The sequence below is a fragment of the Eumetopias jubatus genome, unplaced genomic scaffold (assembly GCF_037043125.1).
Source record: "Eumetopias jubatus isolate StellerSeaLion01/CBP00866 unplaced genomic scaffold, mEumJub1_p1.0 scaffold_6, whole genome shotgun sequence".
NCBI classification, from domain to species: Eukaryota; Metazoa; Chordata; class Mammalia; order Carnivora; family Otariidae; genus Eumetopias; species Eumetopias jubatus.
This window is the reverse complement of record NW_028274812.1, coordinates 46083235-46108514: the sequence shown is the minus strand read 5'-3', so window position 1 is coordinate 46108514 and position 25280 is coordinate 46083235. Positions and strand designations below refer to the sequence as shown.

Sequence of the window (25280 nt, the reverse complement as noted above, 5' to 3'; positions counted from 1 at the left end):
TGCAATTGCTGGGTTGTAAGGTAGCTCTATTTTCAACTGTTTGAGGAACCTCCATGCTGTTTTCCAGAGTGGATACACCAGCTTCCATTCCCACCGAGAGTGTAGGAGGGTTCCCCTTTCTCCGCAACCCCGCCAACATCTGTCGTTTCCTGACTTGTTAATTTTTAGCCATTCTTACTGGTGTGAGGTGGTATCTTAATGAGGTTTTGATTTGGATTTCCCTGATGCCGAGCGACGTTGCGCACTTTTTTACGTGTTGAACAGGAAGTATTCTTAAGAAGCAGTTAATAACGGCATCATTGCTATGTCTGAACCAAGTTTTTCTCCTTTTAATTTTATCTATAGCTTTGAGAGAGATGAACTGATTTGAGAATCAAATCAGTCAAAAAAATTTTTTTAAAGAAAAATCTCCTTGACATTTTTATTTTTCAGAAAACTGTGGAATATATTTTCCAGAAATAAAAAGAGATCCAGGCAGATATTTACACACTTGTCCTGAATCTGTAAAAAAGTGGCTCCAACAGCTCAAGAATGCTGGGAAAATTCTCTTGTTAATTACAAGTTCTCACAGTGATTACTGTCGACTTCTCTGTGAATATATTCTTGGGTAAGTGATGAGTCCTTCCATTTTTGTGGTCTTAGAAAATACTGATGACAAATGAGGCTGGTGCTGCTTTACAAGTGCTCGCCCATGACCATAGCCTCATGTTAGACAATGCTGAGTGACCAGTGGCTGTTTCTCAACATCTGCCAACGGCAACACCCCCCAAGTACAGTTCAGCAAAGCAGTATTACTGGGGCCAGTATGCCCATAGCCCGCTAATGGTCTGGACTTTAGAGGTTCTGAGAGGTTATGGACAACATGTCCTTCAGTCAGTGCTCCGTGAATTCGGCTTCTCGGCTTCGGATGATTACTGAGAGCCACTGAGTTGTGGATTACACTCCCTGACACCTGCCTGGAGTACCACCCCTCTGGTCCTTTCGGTGTGGAGCTGTTACTCCGCCATTCAGCACAGCCAGGGATGAGACTGACATCCACGAAAATTGAGGCAGTATAAATGCAGACTTCAGACAGACATGGGTTCAAGCCCGACCTTGCAACCTACTCTGAGACCTGAGGTATGTTCTGTAACCGCTCTCATCCTCGCTCTCATCATCTTGAAAATGGGACAGTCATACCTCATAGGTGTTGAGTGGGGAGTTTAAATAGGGTAGCACAGGTAAAGTATGCGAGTAGTTGGTAAGTTTCAGTAAGTATCATTTATTTATGTCATTCTTGTGAGCAATACCAGGGAATATCCATGGTCAGAGCCAGATTGTAAAATGGGCTGTTAGATCCCCCCCAACGTTTCCTCAGATTTCAGCAAATACCAAATTGCTGAGTATGAAGCAAATTTCACCGTCAACACTGACCTCTGGCTGACTTCTTTAGCCTCCTGATGTCCATGTTCCTCAGCACATGTGGGTTTAGATTGGGCTGTGGTATATTTACGACCTACCAGTGGGATTTTCTGCTTTCTGAATAATACGTAGGCCTGGGATCCCTGGAGTGAATTAAGGCAGGAGTCCTGGATGCCCTGCATGGTGCCCTTTGACCGTGAGACTCTATTTGCTGTCCTGATAGTGGGACCATGCTTCAAAATAAGCACTCTTACTTTCTTTTTCATTTGCATAGATAACCCAAGTTTTTCTTCCTATCTTAATTTTCTCTTCAGTGTAGTTTAGATTTGCAAATATTATCTCCCCCAATGCTATGGTGAGTCCCATCTTTCCTTTGCCATCCCAAATGATCCCTAATATAGTATTAAATACAGACTAAAAAACGATTATTGTTATCTAAAAATTACCTCATTGTAAGATTACACTGATTTTCAAAATAGTGTATCTTCTTCATATTTGAACACTCTAAAAGATGTCCCCTGACTTGATAAGATGGTAGCTTTTTGTAGGATCCATGTAACATACAAAATTATTAATAGCTTCATGCTAATAAATCCAGAGTTCAGGCCCCACATTTGAAGACCTAGTTCGTGAATATTTTTGTTGTTAGAAGCTATTGAATTCATTCACTATAACTATTACCATCACGAGAAGGCCAGCTTAGACCCAGTTAATGAGTTAATGTGCATTTTTCCCCCTTATGTTTATATTTCAAGGTGTTGTCAGAAGAGTAGTACTCAACCACCTTCTATTTCTACATATAAAATATAGAGAAAGCATATAAAAGTTAATCAAAAGATAAATGATTCTGTGGTCAGGTAAAGATTAAGTTCTATTTTATATGGACTTTTTCTAATTCCTTAAAATTATGACAAATACTGTTGCTTTTTAGGAACGATTTTACAGATCTTTTTGACATTGTGATTACAAATGCATTGAAGCCTGGTTTCTTCTCCCATTTACCAAGTCAGAGACCTTTCTGGACACTTGGTAAGTTAACATTTGTTTCTTCCTTCTCTTATTTAAGATTTGTTCATTCAGCTACTTAATAAATACCTGTTGGCTGACAACCATGTGCAAAGTACTATGTTAAATATAACAAGGGGTATAAAAGTGATACCAAGTCTTCTTTCCCCTCACAGGAATACATAAACACATTGAGCAAGTCAGTAAATGCGTGGGGATGATTATAGGCCTCAGGCCGTGTTAGCCATCATGAAAAGAAATGACTTCCTGATGAGGTAAACCAGGAGGACACCTTAGATCTGTTGACCAGGGAAGGCCTGTCCAGACACTTACCAGGCAGGACGTGAGGAACCGGTAATGAGAAGAGCAGAGGAAGAGTGGCAGCGGGGCACACAAATGCACAGGCCCAGTGTGGGAGTACTTTCGGCGAGTTCCAATGACAGAGAAGAGGCCAGTGATTCAGGGCGAGAGAGGAGAGGAAGTTGGGGAGGCAGGCAGCCTCATACACTGTGGAAACGGGTTTGAATTTTCTTCCACAAGCTCTGAGAAGCTATTCAGTTGAGGTGTAAGAGTAACACGGAGAGCTCTTTGGCTGCGAGGTGGGGAATGGATCGAATGTGGGAAAGATAGGCACCGAGTGTCCCAAATGAGAGAGTGTGGTGGTTTGGTCTGAGGAGGTAGTACTAGCGATGGAGGGAAGTAGACGTGTTTAAGATGCACTGTGGAGATGAAAACAGGACTTGGTGATGCTTTCAGAAGCAGAGGATGAAAAGAGTAATCAAAAATGACTTGCTGATTTTTCTTTTTTCTGAATTGAGCAAATGGGTGAATGGTGGTACTCTCTATAGCCATGAGGAAAAACACGGAGGAAAAGTTTTTATGGGGTGGGGGTTATAGCTATTAAGAAATCATTTTCAACATGTTAATCTTGAAATGCCTTTAAGTTATTCAGCTGGGACTAACAATTAGGAAATTGTATAAATGAGCATGGAATCCAAGGGAACAGCTTTAGGCTCAGGATATAAATTTGGGGGAGTCATCAGCTCAGAGGATATTTTCGAGCCATGGGCTTATATGAGATCAAATGCAGAGAGAATGATGGAAATAGAAACCAGATTGTAGATAGGTACTTCCTCATAATAGTTTTTAAACAGTTCATCCTTCTATCTCTTGATACTTTTCAATTAAACAGATATAGTGCAAAAAATGCAGTAACTTGTTAGCATAAGTTCATGCATTTGTGGTCTCCAATATGTTAAAGAAAATTTGGCATATTTTTAATGTGCGTTGTTTTCCATTACTGGTGTATGTGTGAAATTTTACTGAAAATTCCTGGCTGGCTCCGTCCATAAAGCATGCAACTCTCGATCTTGGGGTTGTGAGTTCAACCCACATTGGGTGTAGAGATTACTTGAAAATAAAATCTTAAAAAAAATCTCTGTGGAACAGTATAAGGACTACTATAGGTGCAGAACGGGTATAGATTTTCTTGGAATATGAAAATCCTGCAGATAAAAAAAATTGTTGAGTAGTTATGTATTTAAATATAAATTTGTGAAGGGGAAATACTTAGTTTTTTTGTTTGTTTGTTTAATTTTTTATTGTTATGTTAATCACCATATATTACATCATTAGTTTTTGATGTAGTGTTCCATGATTCATTGTTTGTGCATAACACCCAGTGCTCCACGCAGAACACGCCCTCTTTAATACCCATCACCAGGCTAACCCATCCCCCCACCCTCCTCCCCTCTAGAATTTTTTGTTTGTTTAACACAGAGTATTATTTGAATCTCCAATAACAGGTTATTTCTTAACATCAGGGATTTATAGGAGACATTAAACCAACATATAAAAAAATACCATCACTCTCTCCCTTTCTCCCAGATCAGGGTTTCTTAACTTTAGCACTTCTGAGATTTGAGGTCAGGTTCTTCTTTGTTAGTGGTAGTAGGGGTCCCCTTCTGTGTGTTGTAGGCTGCTTAGCGGCATCACTAGCCTTTAATCACTAAATGCCAGTAGCATCCCACATCCCAAGTTGTGACATCCAAATATGTCTCCAGACATTGCCAAATTTGCCCTGAGCAGCAAAACTGCCACAGTCGAAAACAACTGTCTCGACCATTCTCATTGATATATATGCATATTCTCGTATCTTCAGCTTAAAAAAACATAAAATATGCCCTGATTCTACATTGTCTTCCAGCTAAAACCTCAATTCTCTGAGTACCTTCACAGCGAAAATTCTAGAAAGAGTTGTCTACACTCACTGGCTCCACGGCCTCCAGTGAACTCTTCAAAACACTGCACACAGGCTGGCTACCTTATATATTCTTTATCATCATTACTTGACTATCCACGGAATTGCCCCCCCAGCGACAAACCTCTAGTCTCTTCCCCCTTTCACGTCCACTATGCTGTGCATCACGTCCTGTTTAAACCGCCTCATCTCTGCTGTCTGCTCAAGAATATATGGGATTTCATGCTTTTCCTGTAGATACATAGAAAAGTTTGCCTCTGTTTTTTTCACATCCAGAAGTGATTAGACTAGAAGATCTCTAAAGTTCTTTCTAGCTCTAATTTTCGGGGCCTCCGATTTAAAATATTTCAGTGGAAGATGCAATGAATCCTGCAGTTTTTAGAGTTAACACAAAATACTTTATTCCCATTTTGAGAGCAATAAGATTGCCAGAACTGTTATTAATAAGAGGATCATACTAATATTAAAGAATCTCTCATTCATGATGTTCTGTTGTAGTGTTCATTTTGGTGCTGATTCTGATTCTTTGCCTACCTCTAATTGTTTCCACTGCTGGTTTCCCTTCACCTTTCTCTCGCTCTACTAAGATATTTTATTGCAGTAAAATATTCACTGTGCTCAAAATCAGTACAAAGGTTATCAAAATATTTTCACACAAATGAAACTGTGTAGTTAAATAACAGCTGTCAATAAACAGCATTAACACAAATTTAGCTTCTAAATCAATATGTAATTTTCTAAGAATTGTTAACAATAGTAAAGGAAAAAATTGTTGATCATCATTGTTGAATTCACTGATTTCCACAAAAAGAAAAGTCTTTCATTATGTTTAAGACAATTTATTCCTTTGAAGAGTAACCAGAGAAAAGCCTGATCCCAGTCCCCAATTCCTTATCTCTGCGTCACTTTTCCCTGACTTACAGAGGCGTATTTCAAAATTCTCCACACCCTGCAGCCCTGGCGTTGCAGGAAACCTGATGTGCTTTTAACAACTCATTAATTTCCCCTCCCATCTTGGCATGCTCCTCTTCCCATACTCCATAATTCCATTATAACTTTTCCAAAGGATCTTGCCCAAGCTAGGAAAATCCATCATCTTCTCTTCCTATCTCCCCTTCACATCCTAACCTGTCCTTCAGTGTTCTCGGTCTGGTCACCTACCACATTCCTGCCACCGCCCTTATCATCCCTTGTGTGAACTGCTACACTCTCATCGCTGCTGGGTATGACAGTACTTAATGACTGATCTCCCAGCTTCCATCAGCCTTGTAACCTTCAAACCATCCTCCATATGGCAGTTAATGTTATTGTACCATGCAAGTCATGTCAGTCGGCTCTTACAGCCTCCAGTGTCATGTAAATCAAATCACTGCTCCAAATGGATTAAAGGCAGAGGTAAAAGTAAGGCAAAGGAGCTTCTGGGATAGAAGGCGCCGGGTGAGCCAGTCCTCAAGGGCAGGGTGTCCTTGCCACTGTCGCACAGGCCTGACGTTAGCCGTTGTCATAGAGACAAGAAGGGGAGCGTTGTGCCCGAGTTGGTGGGAGCCAAGTGCCTCCTGCCAGGCTGACCCTTACCAACCCTGCTTAAGGATTGTTTGGGGGGCAAGGAGCCTTTTCTAGGCAAAATGTGCAGCATCCCTCCCCATCAGTGGGGGATTCAGCTCCTCACCAGTGCTAAGGCCTGGCTGGGGTCGGGGGAGAGGAGTCCATCTTGCAAGACTGTAAATTCGTTGAGGAGAGCGACCATATCTTTTTCACTGCTGTGTCCCCAGTGCTGCCAGGTACCCCTCCCCCCGCCCCCAATTTGGGAATCACGACCCAACTCTCTGTCATTGGTTTCTTGACCTGAACTATCACCAACACACTGACTCCCAAATCTTTCCCTGAGACCTCTTTTCTAGAGCCTCATACGGTGTTTCTTCCTGCGCACAGCTAGCACTACTCAGTGTTCTGAAATCAAACTTGATAGAAACAATACAACCTAACATGCTGGCCGGTTTATATTCTTTATCTTCATTACTTGACTATCCACTGAATTGCCCCCAGCGACAAACCTCCAGTCTCTTTCCCCTTTCACATCCAGTATGCTGTGCACCGCCTCCTGTTTAAACCGCCTCATGTCTGCTCTCTTCTCCCTTCCCATCAGGCCGGCATCACTCTCTCCCCTAGGAGTCTCTTAACTCCTCCCCCTGCCCTCACTCAGTACCTCTCCTTCCCTACATGTCTTGCCCGCTGCCCTCAGATACTTGGCACAGATTTCCACTTGTCACTTCCTTTAAATATATTTTATGTAATTCACTTATTACTGTTAGGCATACTGTATAGTTAATCACATGCACACAGACTCTCCTTGGCTCCCCACTCCATGTAGTATCCTAAGGCAAATTCCAAAATCTGGTTGCTAAGTTACCTTTTCATCTTCACTCTGTCTGCTCCCTACAGAGATGCCCATTAGTCTATTCTTGCCAGAATGAACACCTTCTATTCCTCTATCGGGTTTTTGTTCCTGCTGTTCTCTCAGGAAATACATCAGTATTTCACAGACTATAATGTACACTCACACCACCTAGGAATCTTGTTAGAATGGAGATTCTGATTCAGTAGGTCTGGGTATAACCTTGGATTCTGCATTCTAAACAAATTTTCTGGTGAGGCAGATGCTACTGGTCAGATCACCAATGACAGATTTTAGTAACCCCAGGAGAGAATGTCTTAGTGCAGTTAATTGAAGATTGTTATTCTGAAAAGAAATAAACGTCCCAGCATATTAGGTATGGAAACGAGCTAGGTAGTCAAGAATATTGCTCACTGGGGAGCCTGCTTCTCCCTCTGCCTGCCACTCCCCCTGCTTGTGCTTTCTCACTCACTCTGACAAATAATAAAATCTTAAAAAAAAAAAAAGAATATTTAAACTAAAGGAAAAAAGTCTTTGAATTAACTGCTATTAGTTATTAAAGAATTAGGAATATCAAATGAATAGTAAACCCTCAAAACCAGAGTAGATGAGTAGATATTCTATTAAATTTGCTCCAACTCACTGGTATTTATTTCTCTTAATATGTAATTTCCTTTTTATGGCTCCCAACACAGACAAGCATTTTAGCAGACATTTTACTTTAAAAATGTCTTATTGGGGGCACCTGGCTGGCTCAGTGGGTAAAGCAGGTGACTCTTGATCTCGGGGCCATGAGTTCAAGCCCCACATTGGGCCTGGAGCTTACTTAAAAAGATAAACTTTAAAAAAAACATTTAAAAAATGTCTCATTGCCCATGCCCCCCCCCAAAAAAAGAAGAAGTGGAGCAAGTGTGTATAAAAATGCACAATTGGAGGAAAAAATTCTAACTCAAAAATGAAGGGATATATAAAAGTAAATATGCACTGTCCACTCAGGTCCACATAATATAGGAAGGAGTTCAAGGAATCAAAAGAATTCTAAATATATTTTTAACTATAAGTCATTGTTTAGTAAACCTCTAGCAAGTCAGAGATTGCTACCAGAATATAAGCATCCTAAAGACAGGGGCTTGGGCCATCTAGTTCACTGCTATATATCTCATACCTAAAGTGTTCTGTAAAATATAGTTGAAATAAAGAGTTGAAAGAAAATGAGTTTTTTCCAGGTCAGTCAATTTGATCCCACAAGGCTGTGAGGATTCTCTCATGTTTGTAACATTTTCCTTATAACAACAAAAGAATGGCAACATCTCATATATCTACCAATAGATGACCATTAATTATTGAACATGCTCCTATTTTAAAAACTAAGCAGATTGCAATGTATTATCTAGAGAAGTTTAAAAAAAATCACATTGCAGAAAAGTGTGCCAATATTTGCATTTAAATGGGAGGGTTCATGGGTATAATATTAATTGCCAAGACTGCCGTTGTAGCAATAAACCACAGACGGAGGGCTTAAACACTAGAAATATATTTTCTCTTACTTCTGGAGGCTAGAAGTCTGAGATCAAGGTGTCAGCAGGATTGGTTTCTTCTGGGGCCTCTCTTCTTCGCTTGTAGATACGCATCTTCTCCCGATTGTCATCACAGGGTCTTTCTTCTGTGTCCTAATCACCTAATTATGTGTCTTAATCAGTTCTTATGTGGACACCTCAGTCATATTGGATTAGGCCCACCCTAATGGTCGCATTTTAACTTGAGCACCTCTTCAAAGGCCCTGTCTTCAAATACAGCCACAATCTGAATTATTCTGAGATACCAGGAGTTAGGGCTTCCATGTATGAATTTGAGGGGAACGCAGTTCAGCTCCTAACAGGTATATACATATGCCAAAACTCATCACACTGTATGTTGGCAATATGTGCAGTTTATCAGTTTATCAGTTATACCTCAGTAAATGTGTTTTTAAAAGGGAGAGGAAAAGAGTATATATTTGCTTTATCTGCATAAAAGAGTGGGTACCTTTCTGTAGAACAGGTCAGTGCATAGCAGAGAGAGTTCAAAAATGGGACTTTTGATAAATGTAAGTGTATTACCGAGTCAGAAAAAATCACACGAATGCATACTGCTTAAACATTAAGATAGTAACACCAAGCATATTGGGAGTTGGGGGCACAGGTGTGAGCTGCCACGTAAGCCACGTTCAGGCAGCTGTGGGCTGAGGTCAGTGGTCGGGCACAGGTGCACACAACTCTTCTTTTTTTTTTTTTCTTTAAGATTTATTTATTTATTTTTTTCGAAAGAGTGAGAATGAGAGAGAGAGAGAGTACATGAGAAGGGGGAGGGTTAGAGGGAGAAGCAGGCTCCTTGCTGAGCAGGGAGCCTGATGCGGGACTCGATCCTGGGACTCCAGGATCATGACCTGAGCCGAAGGCAGTCGCTTAACCAACTGAGCCACCCAGGTGCCCGCAAACAACTCTTCTTAATAAAATTCTTGTTCTCTATGGCAAGATTTTCTTATCTAAGTTACAGAACTTACCTTTGTTTAAGATTGTTAGCCATAGCTTTAACTGTATCATTTCCCCATAGTTATTTTGGAACTGTTTTACTAAAATTTTACCATTTTGTGTTTTTACTTTTCTTGTCCATATGCTCTTACAATAGGAAAATAAAAAGTTTGATTTACGAATTGCTTTAATTGATTGCTCTTCCATCTCTCTGTCCAACCCTTATCTGTTTCCTAATTTTATTCAGTCAGTTTGGGGGAAATGTGTATGTTACAGGAACAAGTGTGAACTTTGGTGTATGAGTTTTTTTCTCCTTCATGGTTATAACCCAAACATCCATTAATCATTAAGTTAGAAGATTTGAGGAATAATTTGGACATCTTACAGAACTTAGGTACAAAAATTTTTTCTGAATATATATTTTCATAGGATGATTTCTTAAATTAATGCATTCTACCCAGTCCAAAAAAAAAAAGAATGTTTTAAATTAAAGCCCTAACATAATTGACTTGTATGAAAATACTGGTTTGCATTTTTCTAGTATAGCGCTGTTTTATCAATCTGAGGGAGATTGTAAAAACAATAAACTTTATAAAATGAAGTTCAAAATGCATTCTAAAGTCTACCTTTTTTTTTTTTTTTAAATCCATTGCTGACCTATTCTTAATATAAGGGAGGGGAGTAAACAGCACTGCATTTGAGCATTATGGGAGGATACCAGATAAAAATGTCTCTTTTGCTATAGTTGTATTTGTTTATAGTTGTATCCATGAGCCATATCCAGGTCCAGGAATCCAAATTTCGAGATGGTTTATGGTTCTGTCTTACCCTCTGGTCTTCTAGCCCCACTTTGAAGTCCTAAGGTAAACTGTGGAGTTTGGTTAATAATAAATTACTTACCAGCTTTGAGATCTTGAGCAAAGTAACTTCCCTGAGCTGCCTTTTCCTCAAATAAGAGGTTTGTTGTGAGGATGAAATAATATATACCTCCCCTCTTAGTAACATCCTCCCCACAGAGTAGTACATTTGTTTCAGTTGATGAACCTACATTGACACATTATTATCACCAATAATGGGGGAGGCCATGCATGTGCAGAGCCGGGGGGTATGGTGGAAATCTCTGGACCTCTCAGTTTTGCTGCTAACCTAAAACTGCTCTAAAAAGATCATTTGAAAAACCCTATATATATGAAAAATGATAGATCTGTGGATTGAGATCTCCACAAAGGACCTGTAATAACATAGGTGCTCACTGAATGCTAGCGCCTGTCCCCACACGGTTCCATCTTGTACATATCCCGCAACCGTGTGTGGTGTGGTCTGCGCAAATGGGTGTTCTCGCTTGGTTAAAAGGTATATGATTGTCACACTCTATTTTCAGAAAATGATGAGGAGCAGGAAGCACTGCCATCTCTTGATAAACCTGGCTGGTACTCTCAAGGGAACGCTGTCCACCTTTATGAACTTCTGAAGAAAATGACTGGCAAAAATGACCCCAAGGTATTTTCTGACTGAGGTGGGGTTGTTGATGCCCACTTGCAGACATGAACCATTATAAATTAAAAGCATAATTTCTAAATGCATTCAGCTTAGGTAGGTATGGGGAAATCATTTACCTCTGCCTATCTGCCGGTCTTTTACAAACTCTTCTGCTTAAATAAGCCTTCTCTCTGTGATCTAGACTGGACCTTTATCTGTAACAGAGAAGAGCAAAGATTCCAAGCAGGGAGCCACAGTCCCAGGGGATACACTGAATTAGTGTGTGGGATACCTGAGGAAGAGTATCCTGATAACAGTTCATCAAACAAATTTTATACGTAAAACAGACATTAATTGAAATTACACCACAGACTAGCCTAAAGACATGCTTGCTTTTGATATCCTGGTCACATTGTTGATGTTGGCCATTGGTGCATTTTTTATAGCAGGACACCTTCTTCTAAACAGTGTTTACCAGAGAGATCAGTGGGTAGCCGACGCCTTCTCCGTCGACTCCCACACTGTCATAGCCCCCTGGGAACTCTGGAGGGGTTTAATAGAGCATCCTGACTTGGAGCTTCTAGTTCATAGTCGCTTATCATTTTCTCAGGTAAATGTAAATTGAGGGGTATGGATTAGATCTATGGGGCTTTGCCTCAGAATACCTGGGGAGCCTCCCGGAGTCCACTTGCCCAACCTCCCCCCGCAACCCCCGTCAGAGATTGTTTCAGCCAGTCTGGGTAGGTCCCAGAAACTCTTCGAAAAGCAGTTGTGATGTGTACTCCTGCAAATATATCCCATTGTAACAAGTCATCTCTACTTCTCCACTGGTTCTTCAATTCTAAAGGCAGCCTTAACTGTAAACATACAGACTCGGACTTCTTCAGAAAACTGAATAAAGTCAGTTAGCCTCTGCCTTTCTTCTGCCTGCAAACGCACTGTGTCAATTCTTACAGCAAACCTGGTGCCCCACAAACCAAAGGGGGCAAGTTGACAGTCACCTGTGAGGTATTCAAGGAAGTTTAAGATATTTATGTAACTTTCGTCCTATTCTAATACGGTTTGAGGAATTTTTTTCTGCTTCATGAAGTGAACACCACTTTCTTTCACAGTTCTCATGTCTCAAATAGAATTTGCTATCTGACTTACAGGTCGTTTACTTTGGTGACAGCATGCATTCAGACATTTTCCCAGCCCGTCATTACAGTAATTGGGAGACAGTTCTCATCCTGGAAGAGCTCAGAGGGGACAGAGACCGGAAGCCTGAAGAATCAGAGCCTCTAGAGAAGAAAGGAAAATATGAGGTAAGGGTTTCCTTCAGCTCTTCCCTGGAAAGAACAACCTTTATGTTTGACACATCTTAAAAAGTGCTTGTGCCAAGAGCAATGAAATCTCTTGGCACGTATGGTGATCTTCTTGCTATCTCAGCTCTGTTTTTAATCTTGTTGATAATTTTTATTTTTTTATTTTTTTTTAAAGATTTTTTATTTATTTGAGAGACAGAATGAGATAGAGAGAGAGCATGAGAGGGGAGAGGGTCAGAGGGAGGAGCAGACTCCCCGCTGAGCGGGGAGCCCGATGCAGGACTCGATCCCGGGACTCCGGGATCGTGACCTGAGCCAAAGGCAGTCGCTTAACCAACTGAGCCACCCAGGCACCCTTGTTGATAATTTTTAAATAATGCCAAGATGACACTGACCATCTGTCTTCCCAGCTCTCTTGCTTTCATCCAGTGCTATGACACCATGGGTGTTTTTTAGCTAATGTTGAGGCAACCAGATCCTGACCCACTAGAGTCATACCCTATGTCTCTTTTGCTTGGTCATGAAAGCTCTTCTGCTCTTTCTTCATGAGTATAGGTTAATAAATTGGTAGCTCCTTTAGACTTGCTCCTGAGCTGCCAGGAATAAAACTTAGGTGAAAACTTGAGGTAAAATATGTCATAAATCTGAAAAGGGTAAATAGTAAATAAAAGCAAAAAAGAAGAAAGATCAGCAAATAATGTGCATTTCTAAATTCATTCCAGTGGAAGAGATAAAGAAGGAAAAACTCAAGAAACAAAAAATAACAATAAAAAGAAATGAGCTATTAAGCCACACAGAGACATGGAGGAACCTAAAGGGCATACTACTAAGTGAAAGAAACCAATCTAAAAAGACTATATATTGTACAATTTCAGCTGTAGGACATTCTAGAAAAGATAAAACTACAGAAAATAAAAAGACCCGTGGTGCCAGGGGTTCAGGAGGGAGGAAGGTGAATAAATGGAGCACAAGGGATTTTTATGGTCATAAAACTCTTCTGCACGATACTGTAATGGTGGAAACATGACATTATGCATTTGTCAGAACCCAAAGAACTATCCAACATAAAGTGTTAACCCTAATGCAAACTACAGACTTTCATTAGTACTGGTTAATTCGTGATAACAAATGTTAATAATAGGAGAGACAGCGGGGGGGAAAGGGAGGCAGAAGGGGGACAGATGTATGAGGACGTTCTGTACTATCTGCTCTGTTTATCTGTAAACCTAAAGTCTGTTTATTTAAAAAGTAATAACAACTATAAGTAGACCCAACAAAATGTCAGAAGTTAGATGTTTCCACTGAGTAGCACTTAGTCTTCAACATGACATTGGAAGTTCTTTGGACTAGTTAAGAAGAGCTTTAAAGCAGTCTTATAGGAGGTAGGCCTTCTATCCTGAGAGACTTTGGAGAAGGTTTTCACTAAAGAGAAATTAAGAGATTTGGTTTCTTCAGAATGATTTGAGAATTACAGGCACTGTGTTAGGAAAATGAAGAATCCATGGGATTTCTCCAACATTTATAATAAACAGTAGCCCCATCCTTTTCCCATGAGCCCTTTCTCTTGTTAATTAGTTATAAACACATGAACAGAGTTCATAATTGACTTTTAGACAGGAAATGATGCGTCAACAGCTTGAAAATTTTATTTCCTAAGACAAAACTGGAATAATGTCCCTTTCCTATCAAACTCTACCTCCCCAACCCACCCTGCTCCACTGAACATGGACAAGGAAACAAGGAACAGGGTGGTTTGGCCAAGTGACAAGGTTAGAAGAAAGCCCTCAGAAGGTTCCGGTTTTAGCCCTGAACTGTCTTCCCATCTCATACTGTTAAGATTCCAGGAAAAGTGGAGCTGTGGCAGATGGATTCCCCTGTTCTGATGGGGTCTGAGGCAGGTGTTTTGCTGGATTCCCAGCTGTGGCCTAAAGCATTATGTTGAAAAAGCAAAGTATTCTTGTACTACTTGACTCCAGAGTTACCCTGGTCAGACTGAATGCCACCATGTTTCTGTAGTTTGTTTTGAGGCAGTATTTGTATTGATGGGCTCATCCTTAGCTAATGTTTCAGAACAACTTAGTTTTCTCTACTTGAAGGACAATCTTCTAATCATACATCTTTCTGCTTATATTTAAAAGCAGATTTAAAATTTAATTTAAAAACAATTGTGGGTGGGGCGCCTGGGTGGCTCAGTCGGTTAAGCGGCTGCCTTCCGCCCAGGTCATGATTCCGATCCGACATGGGATCGAGCCCCACGTCGGGCTCCCTGCTGAGCCTGCTTGTACTCTCTCTCTCTTTCTAATAAAAAATAAAACATCTTTAAAAAAAAAAAATTGTGGGTGGGGTTTTTTTTAATTATCTTCTAACACAACCTAGGACCACAACTTCTAAAAAGTCAGACTGCTTTCATATTTAAGTTCCCCTGTATTCCTGTACACAGAACTCTTTTTCCATCAGCACATCAAAGCCTGGTATAAGTACAACATGTCATGAGAATTCAGATTCTTTCCTGCTTCCCTGTGGAGACAGGATTACAGACATCCTCAGTTGCTACAGGAAGAGGGAAACAGTCCAGAAAGAGAGCTAAACAGAAAGCGTCGTGTGAGGGTTCTTCTGTTGATTTTGTAATTATTAAGAAAAATGTCATTTCATTTTTCTAACCAAGTGTCATACACAGAATATATATCACATGCAGTGTTTTAGTGAGTACAAAACCTGAATGCAAAGGGATTTAATTCCTTGTTGTAGTGAATTTTATGCAGCTTAAGTGAACTTCTAACAGTATAATTTAAAAACAAATCAGATCACTTCGCGAGCGGCGGCGGGTGACCGGAGGGGCACCCCAACCCCTGCGTGCACAGGTTTCCACCAGCCCGAAAGCGACAGCATGGCAGCCATCCCCTCCAGCGGCTCGCTCATGGCCACCCACGACTATTACCGGCGCCGCCTGGGCTCCACTTCCAGTAACAGCTCCTGCGGAAGTGCGGAGTATGCTGGGGAAGCCATCCCTCACCACCCGGGTCTCCCCAAGGCCGACCCGGGTCACTGGTAGGCAAGCTTCTTCTTCAGGAAGTCCACTCTCCCGTTCATGGCTACAGTGTTGGAGTCTCCAGAACGCTCGGAATCTCCCCAGGCCTCCCCCGGCACGATCACCTGCGACTTGGCTCTGGAAGCCATGAGGAAGCAGCCTGGTGGCCAGCCTGGCAAAGCCAACACAGGGCCGCCATCCTGAGTGGCCACCACCAGGCTTCAGGAAGCGCTAGGCTCGTCAGAGCCCCTCCCCTCCCATTCCCTCCCTTCCCCATAGACTAGGCAGGCTGCCGCAAGCAGAAACAGTTGGGTTCTTTTATATCAAAATAGCAAAACACCCAAAAGGAAGTTGAGAGGATCCCACGCTTTACTCTCCAAGCCACATGAAAGCCTTCCTCACACCCTGGAACCGTGTGCCTTGCACCAAGTGGAAAATAAACTCCAAGCAGCCAAAAAAAAACCAAATCAGATCATTTCAGGATTGACGCACTCACTGAACAAAAACGTTTACTACATTCTGTGGAGATTAGCATTTTGTTTCACTTAGGCTTGAATTAAGTTTCTCAGATAGTTACAGTAACTTCACCCTCCATAAAACCATCTGGAATGTGAAGGTCACTTTTACTTCCCTTCATTTGTGACAGGAAACTCAAGGACAGAGAATATCTCAAATGGCACTCTAAAGGCCTATATAAGAAATTTTTTTCGAAAATCTTACTGCATCTGTTGATTATCCACTCCACTATATTGGAGCATAACAGATAAGCAAAAATGACCCATTATAATAATTAAACCTAGTTAAGGAGAGAGACTAAGGAAGAATAATTTGTTTCCATTTATCTTTGTTTTGGGAAATAAAAGTCACTTCATTAATCTTGTAATTACTTGGACAGTCTTAAATTTCATAAGATTAGCCTCCAAAAGGAGCTCTCCTCTTTAGCCTCCATTACTGTTTTCATCTGTTTCTTCATTTTAATTCAAAACAAATAAAAATGTATTCTTCAGCTTTTTACAGTAACATATTATGAAATTTAGGTGCCAAAATAATTCATTTTAATGATGGAAATTCTCAGCAAACCAGAAGGGGCCAATCTTTTACTAGAGAAACGCTATCCAACAAAACACAGTGAGAATCTAATCTGTAATGGAAAATTTAATGAGGAAAAAAGCCACACTTAATGGAGACACATGCTCTTCAAGGTTCTGAGCTAGACAAAGGATATCTGTTATTAATTATATTGTGTTACAGAGAGGTGACCAACGCCACCAGAAAAAGAAATATGGAATTAGGGTTAGAAGATACCAAATTGTGATTATTTCAGAGTTGTATGGTCATTAGCATAGACCACCTTAGGAAATCAGCAAACTGTTATAAGAAGAGAGTTGTGAAAATGCTGGATCCAAATCAGTACTCAGAAATCAAGAGCTTGGGGCACATGGGTGGCTCAGTCAGTTAAGCGTCTGACTCTTGATTTTGGCTCAGGTCATGATCTCAGGGTCATGAGATCAAGCCCTGTGTCAGGCCCCACACTTAACATTCTCTGTCTCCCTCTCCCTCTGCTCCTCCCCGCTTACATTCTCTCTTTCTTAAAAAGAATCGCCTGGGTGGCTCAGTTGTTAAGCGTCTGCCTTGGGCTCTGGTCATGATCCCAGAGTCCTGGGATCGAGCCCCGCATCGGGCTCCCTGCCTGGTGGGAAGCCTGCTTCTCCCTTTCCCACTCCCCCTGCTTGTGTTCCCTCTCTCGCTGTGTCTCTCTCTCTGCCAAATAAATAAATAAAATCTTTAAAAAAAAAAAAAAGAATCAGTAGCTTTTCTCCGTACCACCAGTAAGGACTTAGAAAGTGTAACAAGGAATCAATCATTTACAAAAGCAAAGAAAATGAATCACTATATTACTATCTAGGAATATATCTCATAAGACCTTGATAGAGGTCTTAAATCTCTATTAGGGTTTCTGAATGGGTGAAAGGAATCAAAAGTATAAATCTCCAATTATAAAATAAATAAGTCTTGGGGACTTAATGTACAGCATGGTAAGTATGGTGAATAATACTATATTTACACTTGAAAGTTGCTAGGAGAGTAGATTTTTAGAGTTCTGATCATAAAAAAAATTTGTAAACTAGACTTACTATGATCATTTTGCAATATACAGAAACATCAAATTATTATGTTCTGCACCTAAAACTAGTATGTCAATTACACCTCAATTTTAAAAAAACAGATTCTAGGGGCGCCTGGGTGGCTCAGTCATTAAACGTCTGCCTCCGGCTCAGGTCATGATCCCGAGGTCCTGGGATCGAGCCCTGCATCGGGCTCCCTGCTCAGGGGGAAGCCTGCTTCTCCCTCTCCCACTCCCCTTGCTTGTGTTTTCTCTTACTGTGTCTCTGTCAAATAAATAAATAAAATCTTTAAAAAAAATTAAAAAGATTCTAAATACAAATGAAAAAATGGAAAGATATACCATATTTTAAGATTATACTGATACCTATTTTCCTCAGATTTATTTATAAAGTCAACATAATGTTATACAAAATCCCAGGAGGATTTTGGTTGGACCTTCACAAACTGATTCTGCATTTAGGCAGAAAACTGAAGGCCCACAAATAGCTAAGATAATTTTATAAAACAGGATAATAAAAGGGAGGAATCTCACCCTATTTGATACTAAACATTTTAGGAAGCTACAGTAACTTTTTAATATAGTATTAATAACAAAATATATAAAAAGGTCAGTGAACAGAGGAAAAAGAATGCAGACATAAGACCCTTGATCACATTCCAAGTTACCATGTAAATGTGATGCATGATAGAGGGTTATCAATCAGCAGGAAAAGGTAGTTCAGTAAAAAGCACTGAGTAAGTAGACCCAATATATGGAGAAAAATGAGTCCCTTTTTCCCCCTTGTATAAATTCTAAATGGATTATAGACCTGAAAATAAGAAATATATCTGTAAAAATAGTGGAAGAAAATTATGAAAATATCTTTGTGGGCTTAGAGTAGGGAAGAATTTCTCAAGTTAGAATCCAAATGGGTAGCAATAAGTAGAAAAAATGACTTTGGGGACGCCTGGGTGGCTCAGTCAGCTAAGCATCTGCCTTTGGCTCAGGTCATGATCCCGGGGTCCTGGGATCGAGTCCCGCATCGGGCTCCTTGCTACGCAGGGAGCTTGCTTCTCCCTCTGCCTGCCGCTCCCCCTGCTTGTGCTTACTTTCTGTCTCTCTCTCCCTCTCTCTCTGACAAATAAATAAAATCTTTTAAAAATAGAAAAAAGAAAAAATGACTTTGTATCATTATTAAATATTTTTGTTCAAGATACCTGGAATACTGTTAACCAGTGGGTAAAAGACAGGGAAAAGGGTCTTACAACATCCATGTAGATAGAACATTATGAAATTGCCCTTTTTCGTATGTCTAAAATAGTTGAACATCAGGACTTTCTTATGGTTGAACCTAATAAAAACCAACAGTGAATTTATATCTGTTGAAGTAAGAAATTGGACAAAAGGTATCCAGCAGTTGACTGACAGGGAAAGCTTACATAGGAGGAGATACCTATCCTCATTAGTAATCCATGAAGCATAAATTAAAACAATGGTGATATTGATACCACCTGCAAGCAGTCAGATTGATAACACTGAGTCTGGATTTTTAAATTGATTTACTAATAAAATAGTCTGAGATACATTTCTATGAGTTAGATTAGAAAAATATAAACTGGGACGAATATTGTTCACTAAAGCTTCACTCCATTAGACAACTCTGTACTATAATGAAATAAACTTTAATCTTTATTTTAGTAAACAGTTATTTGGCATTTCAGTCAGAAACAAACACTGTTTCGTTAAGAATTAGGCCTCCGGGGCACCTGGCTGACTCATTCTGAAGAGCATGACACTCTTGGTCTCGGGGTCACGAGTTCGAGCCCCACATCGGGTGTAGAGATTACTTGAATAAATAAAACTTAAAAAAAAAAAAGAATTATGCCTGGAACATAACCACTACCCTTTAGAAATTCCCAGAATGAAGAGTATATCTGGGGCAGGGACTATGGTTAGACCTACTAGACATACTTACCTCTCAGTAGTCCAGTGGGTAGCTAAAAAATAAAGCATATTTTTTAAAAGAACAAGTAATTTGAATTTGTATCAGTTTGTTGGCTTTATGTTCCAGATACATTGAAAGCGATAAATAATAATTGTGTCCTCATTCCCTTCTAAAAAAATCTTCCAAAAAAAACCCCAAATAAAATTAGACCAAGTTGTTTTTTAACTACCCATTAGACAAAATAATAATAATAAGATTAGAGAGTTAAGTGTGGGGGGAAAAATTTACCCTTCTAGATTGCTGTGTTTGGGGTAGTTTTTAGATTAAAACCAATTGACCATTTTTTTAAAAAAAGAATAAAAGGTGTAATGAGTTTGGAGTTAGATTCTTTCAAATTACTTTCTATGAGACATTTTTTTTGTTAGGTTTTTTTTCTCAGCCCTCTTTTGTAGTTAGTCTTGTCAGTAAAAATGTTACAAGTTAGGTAGAGGAAACTGGTTATATTCAGGGCTTTTTGTCTTTATTGAAAACTTCTTACTTTTCCATGGTGGTCAGTGACCCTAACATGATTATTCATACACATACTTTTTTTTTTCCTTTTTCAAGACTGTAAATGGATCATTTCTAATTTATATAATAATGAAGAGAAAGAGAGATCCAATATAACTTAGTTTCCATATGTATAATACTCTCTCTTATATAGATTCATCCTTAATTAAATCTACTTACACTGTAATTGAGAAATAAGATTTGGTAGCTCTGTGTATGTGTACATACACATACAAATTTTTCAGAGCAGTACTCAAAATTTTTATCACAAGTGTCAAACATAAGATCTTATTGGATTAGCAGAGATATCTTAATAAGTGTTTGTTTCAACTGACAAACAGTGTTTGTTTCTGACTGAAATGCCAAATGCCATTCATTATTAAAAAGCCAGTCTAACACCATTCTCTTGTTCAGCATATACATAACTTTTTAATTTATGCAAGCCTCTTTGCTAAGAATATCAGAGACTTCTGCTTGAGTCACACACAGTTCCTTCTTTTTTTTTTTTAGATTTTATTTATTTATTTGTCAGAGAGAGAGAGTACAAGCAGGGGGAGCGGCAGGCAGAGGGAGAAGCAGGCTCCCTGCTGAGCAAGGAGCCCGATGCAGGACTCGATCCCAGGGCCCTCTGCCTGCAGCTCCCCCTGCTTGTGCTCTCTCTCTCTGACAAATAAATAAATAAAATCTTTAAAAAAAGATGACAGATTTTATAATCCAGATTATATGGATATGATGGGAGTTTTTACAATTCTTACTTTTATTCCATATCCATAAAACACTGAGAAATATTTTTTAATGAATCTTTTAGTCTACAATATTTATATCCCTGCTCTGACCTAGACATTAAGCCTTAAACTTACAATAATATATAAGAAAGCTCCTAATCGTCTATAGTTCATTGTCTGCCAGAAGTGAAAAGTGTCTGCCAGAAGTGAAAAGTAATAGTACGATAATTTAAAGTTAGCATGAGTAGTAGTATATTAGGAATAAACTCAGGGTGGGAAAATGGAGAAGACCTAATCTAACCTGAGAGTGGGACAATTAAGGAAAATGTCCTAGATGGCATCCAGGCCAGATCCCAAAGGATGAGAAAGGGTTCCCAAACAAAACCAGGGGAGGATACTCTTCTTTTTTTTTTTTTTTTTTTTTTAGGGAGAGAGCATTGGGCGGGGCGGGGGGCAGGTTGGCAGAGGGAGAAGGAGAGAGAGAATCTTAAGCAGGCTCTATGCTCAGCACAGAGCCCAATGCAGAGCTCGATCTCACCACCCTGACATCATGACCTGAGCAGAAATCAAGAGTCAGATGCTTAACCAACTGAGCCACCTAGGTACTCCCAGAGGAGGAAAGAACTTCTTAGCTTTGTTTTCCTTTTTATATAGTATCTGGTTTGGTTAAAGGTAAATTACTGAAATTTCTAGAGTTTTTCTATTTTGATTTACTTAATGGGGGAAAAACTTACGACACTGAAAATTAATCATAGTTTTCATTGTTCTCTTCTCTTGTTTCAGGGATCAAAGGCAAAGCCTCTAAATACATTATCTAAAAAGTGGGGCTCTTTTTTTATTGATTCAGTTTCGGGACTGGAAAATACAGAAGACTCATTGGTTTATACATGGTCTTGTAAGAGAATCAGTACTTACAGCACTATTGCAATTCCAAGTATTGAGGCAATAGCAGGTAAGCAGAAAAATACTTAATAAAACTTTAGCTGTTAGTAGACAGTAATGACTGTAAGTACTAGAATTCTTGCCTTTGAAAGAAGAAAATCTTCCCATGGCATTTATTTTTCTTGGGATACACCTAGGTTATGGCAACCTAGGTAATTAGGACCTGCCTGTCTCCTGGAGCCAACTACAAAAACTGGATTTTTTTTTTTTTAAGTCTGCTTGGAGTCATAGGATAAAAGGAAAAATTATCAGGACAGGGTCCTGAAGAAGCCACGTAAGGTGTACCTGACTTTTGGAGCTGCTTTTCCCTTAGTGTTTGGTGTTTGCTAATTCTAAAGAGGGCATCAGGGAAATTAAGTGGACCTTTCATTAGCTTCCTGAGCCTACAGGCATAGGAAGTGGAAGGTAAGTTCTGCCAGAGGAGGGGTGGACCTGATGGACTCTCTTAATCTGTGTTGAGACCCTGAATTTACCTTAAAGATAACTAAAGCTCAGTGTTAGATCAGATGAATCCCTAAAACTGGATTGAGAATATTCTCTTTAGAGAAAGGTAACATCAGTCTAGGACTCATATAATTTCTAAAAACAATATAAGGTTCAGCACATAATGAAAAATAGCTAGGCCCACAAGCGTATGAGACTATACACTAACAGAAATAATGAAATTTAAAAAAAAAAAGAAAGAATGAAATTTACTATGGCCAAGTACAGAAAAGAAAGGACTGAGAAATTTAGTAGAGACATAAAAACAATAAAGAGAATAGATGTTTGAAATATTAGAAAATCAAAATTAAAAACTAACGGATGTTTAAAGCAGATTAGACACAGTTAAAAAGTTAATTAGTGCACTGGAAGACAGGCCAAAAGAAAATATCCAGAATGAAGCATGAAGAAAAGAAAAAAAAAGCAAGATACAGAAAAAAAGAAGATAAAGAAGAGGGACTAAGCAACATAAGAGATACACTGAGAAGGAATAAGATTTCTATAATTGGAAACCCCAGGAGATGAGAGAATAAGCCAGAAGCAATAGCTACAACTTTCCAAAAATGATGCAAAGAAATAAGCCAAAGGGGTAAGAAGCCCAAATTAACTGAAGCAAAATAAATACAAATCCAAAGTTAACTGCTAAAAGACAAAGATAATTAAGAAATATTAAAAGCAGCCAGAGAATTAAAAACATTGATTTCAAAGGAGTAAGAGTTAGACTGACATCTGACTTCTCCCAAAAACAAAAAAGCCAACACAGTAGAGCAGTATCTTTAAATTGCTGAAAGACAATGGCTATCAATCTTGATGGTAGTCAACATCCAGTAAAGATATCATTAAAGAATAAAAGAAAAATATTTTTATTTTTTTTAAAGATTTTTATTTATTGATTGATTTGAGAGAGAGAGCAAGAGAGGGAACACAAGCAGGGGGAGTGGGAGAGGGAGAAGCAGGCTTCCCTCCAAGCAGGGAGCACGATGTGGGGCTTGATCCCAGGACCCTGGGATCATGACCTAAGCCAAAAACAGACACTTAACCGACTGAACCACCCAGGTGCCCCAAGAAAAGTATTTTTAGACAGTCAAAAATGGAGGAAATTTATCTCTAGAAGACCTACACTAAAGAAAATACTAGGGTACTGTTCTTCAGGCAAAAGAAAGAATGATTCCTGTTGGAAGACTGAAGATGCAAGAAAGAATATACAGCAACAAAGGGATAAGCTACATGAATAAATTAAATGAACATTTTCTGTTGGAAAAATTTTTTAAAAGTCCTAAGAGTTTTAAAGAAAGAATTGTTTTATTTTTATTTTATTTATTTATTTATTTATTTATTTATTTATTTATTTATTTATTTTTAGAGAGAGTATGTGTGGGTGAGTGGGGGTTGGGGGATGGGGACAGAGGAAGAGAGAGATAATCTTAAGCAGGCTCCACACCCAGCACAGAGCCCAACATGGAGCTGTATCTCACAACCCTGAGATCATGACCTGAGCCAAAATCAAAAGTCGGACACTTAACCAACTGAGCCACCCAGGTGCCCCTAAAGAAAGAATTTTAAAACATGAAAGACTCCACCAAAAAATTGCTAGAACTGATACAGAAATTCAACAAAGTCACAGTATATAAAATCAATACAGAGAAATCAGTTGCATTTCTATACACTAACAATGAGCAGAAGAAAGAGAAATCAAGGAATGGGTCCCATGTACAACTGGACCAAAAACCGTAAGATACCTAGGAATAAATGTAACCAAAGAGGTAAAAGACCTATACTTTCAAAACTATAGAACACTTATGAAAGAAATTGCAGAAGACACAAAGAAATGGAAAAACATTCCATGCTCATGGATTGGAAGAACAAATACTGTTAAAATGTCTATGCTACTCAAATCAATCTATACATTCAGTTCAATCCCTATCAAAATGCCATGAGCATTTTTCACAGAGCTGGAATAAACAATCCTAAAATTTGTATGGAACCAGAAAAGACCCTGAATAGCCAAAGTAATGTTGAAAAAAGACAAAAACAAAGCTGGAGGCATCACAGTTCCAGACTTCAACCTGTATTACAAAGCTGTAATCATCAAGACAGTGTGGTGCGGGCACAAAAACAGACACATAGATCAATGGAACAGAATAGGAACCCAGAAATCAACCCTCAACTCTATGATCAACTAATCTTTGACAAAGCAGGAGAGAATATCCAGTGGAAAAAAGACAGTCTCTTCAACAAATGGTGTTGGGAAAATTGGGACAGCCACATGCAGAAGAATGAAACTCAACTACTTTCTTACACCATACACAAAAATAAACCCAAAATGGATGAAAGACCTAAATGTGAGACAGGAACCCATCAAAATCCGAGTAGAGAACACAGGCAGCAACCTCTTTGACCTCAGCCACAGCAACTTCTTGCTAGACACGGCTCCAAAGGCAAGGGAAACAAAAGCAAAAATGAACTACTGGAACTTCATCAAGATAAAAAGCTTTTGCACACCAACGGAAACAGTCTACAAAACTATAAGGCAACCTACAGAATGGGAGAAGATATTTGCAAACATCTTATCAGATAAAATATCCAAAATCTATAAAGAACTTATCAAACTCAACACCCAAAAAAACAAAAAATCTGGTCAAGAAATGGGCAGAAGACATGAACAGACATTTCTCCAAAGAAGACATACAAATGGCCAACAGACACATGAAAAAATATTCTTCATCACTTGGCATCAGGGAAATACAAATCAAACTACAGTGAGATATCACCTCACACTGGTCATAATGGCTAAAATGAACAACTCAGGAAACATAGATGTTGACGAGGATGCAGAGAAAGGGGGACCCTCTTACACTGTTGGTGGGAATGCACACTGGTGTGGCCACTCTGGAAAATAGTATGGAGGCTCCTCAAAAAGTTAAAAATAGGGCTACGCTATGACCCAGGATTGCACTCCTAGGTATCTATCCAAAGGATACAAAAATAGTGATTTGAAGGGGCATATGCACCGCAATGTTTATAGCAGCACTATCAACAATAGCCAAAATATGGAAAGAACCCAGATGTCCATCAACAGATGAACGGATAAAGATGTGGTGTGTGTGTATGTGTGTATATATATGTATACACAACACACACACACAC

The 25280-nt window shown here is 39.4% G+C and overlaps 1 protein-coding gene and 1 pseudogene across 2 annotated transcripts in view; both read left to right on the top strand.

Annotated features, from left to right (window-relative positions):
* The window catches only part of NT5DC1 (5'-nucleotidase domain containing 1), a 145513-nt gene that overhangs the window by 113705 nt on the left and 6528 nt on the right, over positions 1-25280 (top strand). For both annotated transcript variants that reach the window (XM_028117082.2, XM_028117081.2), the window contains exons 7-11: positions 433-607; positions 2333-2430; positions 10953-11071; positions 12202-12354; positions 21492-21660. In XM_028117082.2, coding sequence (XP_027972883.1) covers positions 433-607; positions 2333-2430; positions 10953-11071; positions 12202-12354; positions 21492-21660 — 714 coding nt within the window. The remainder of the gene's footprint in view (positions 1-432; positions 608-2332; positions 2431-10952; positions 11072-12201; positions 12355-21491; positions 21661-25280) is intronic.
* LOC114219539 (pancreatic progenitor cell differentiation and proliferation factor pseudogene) lies at positions 15195-15661 on the top strand (annotated as a pseudogene).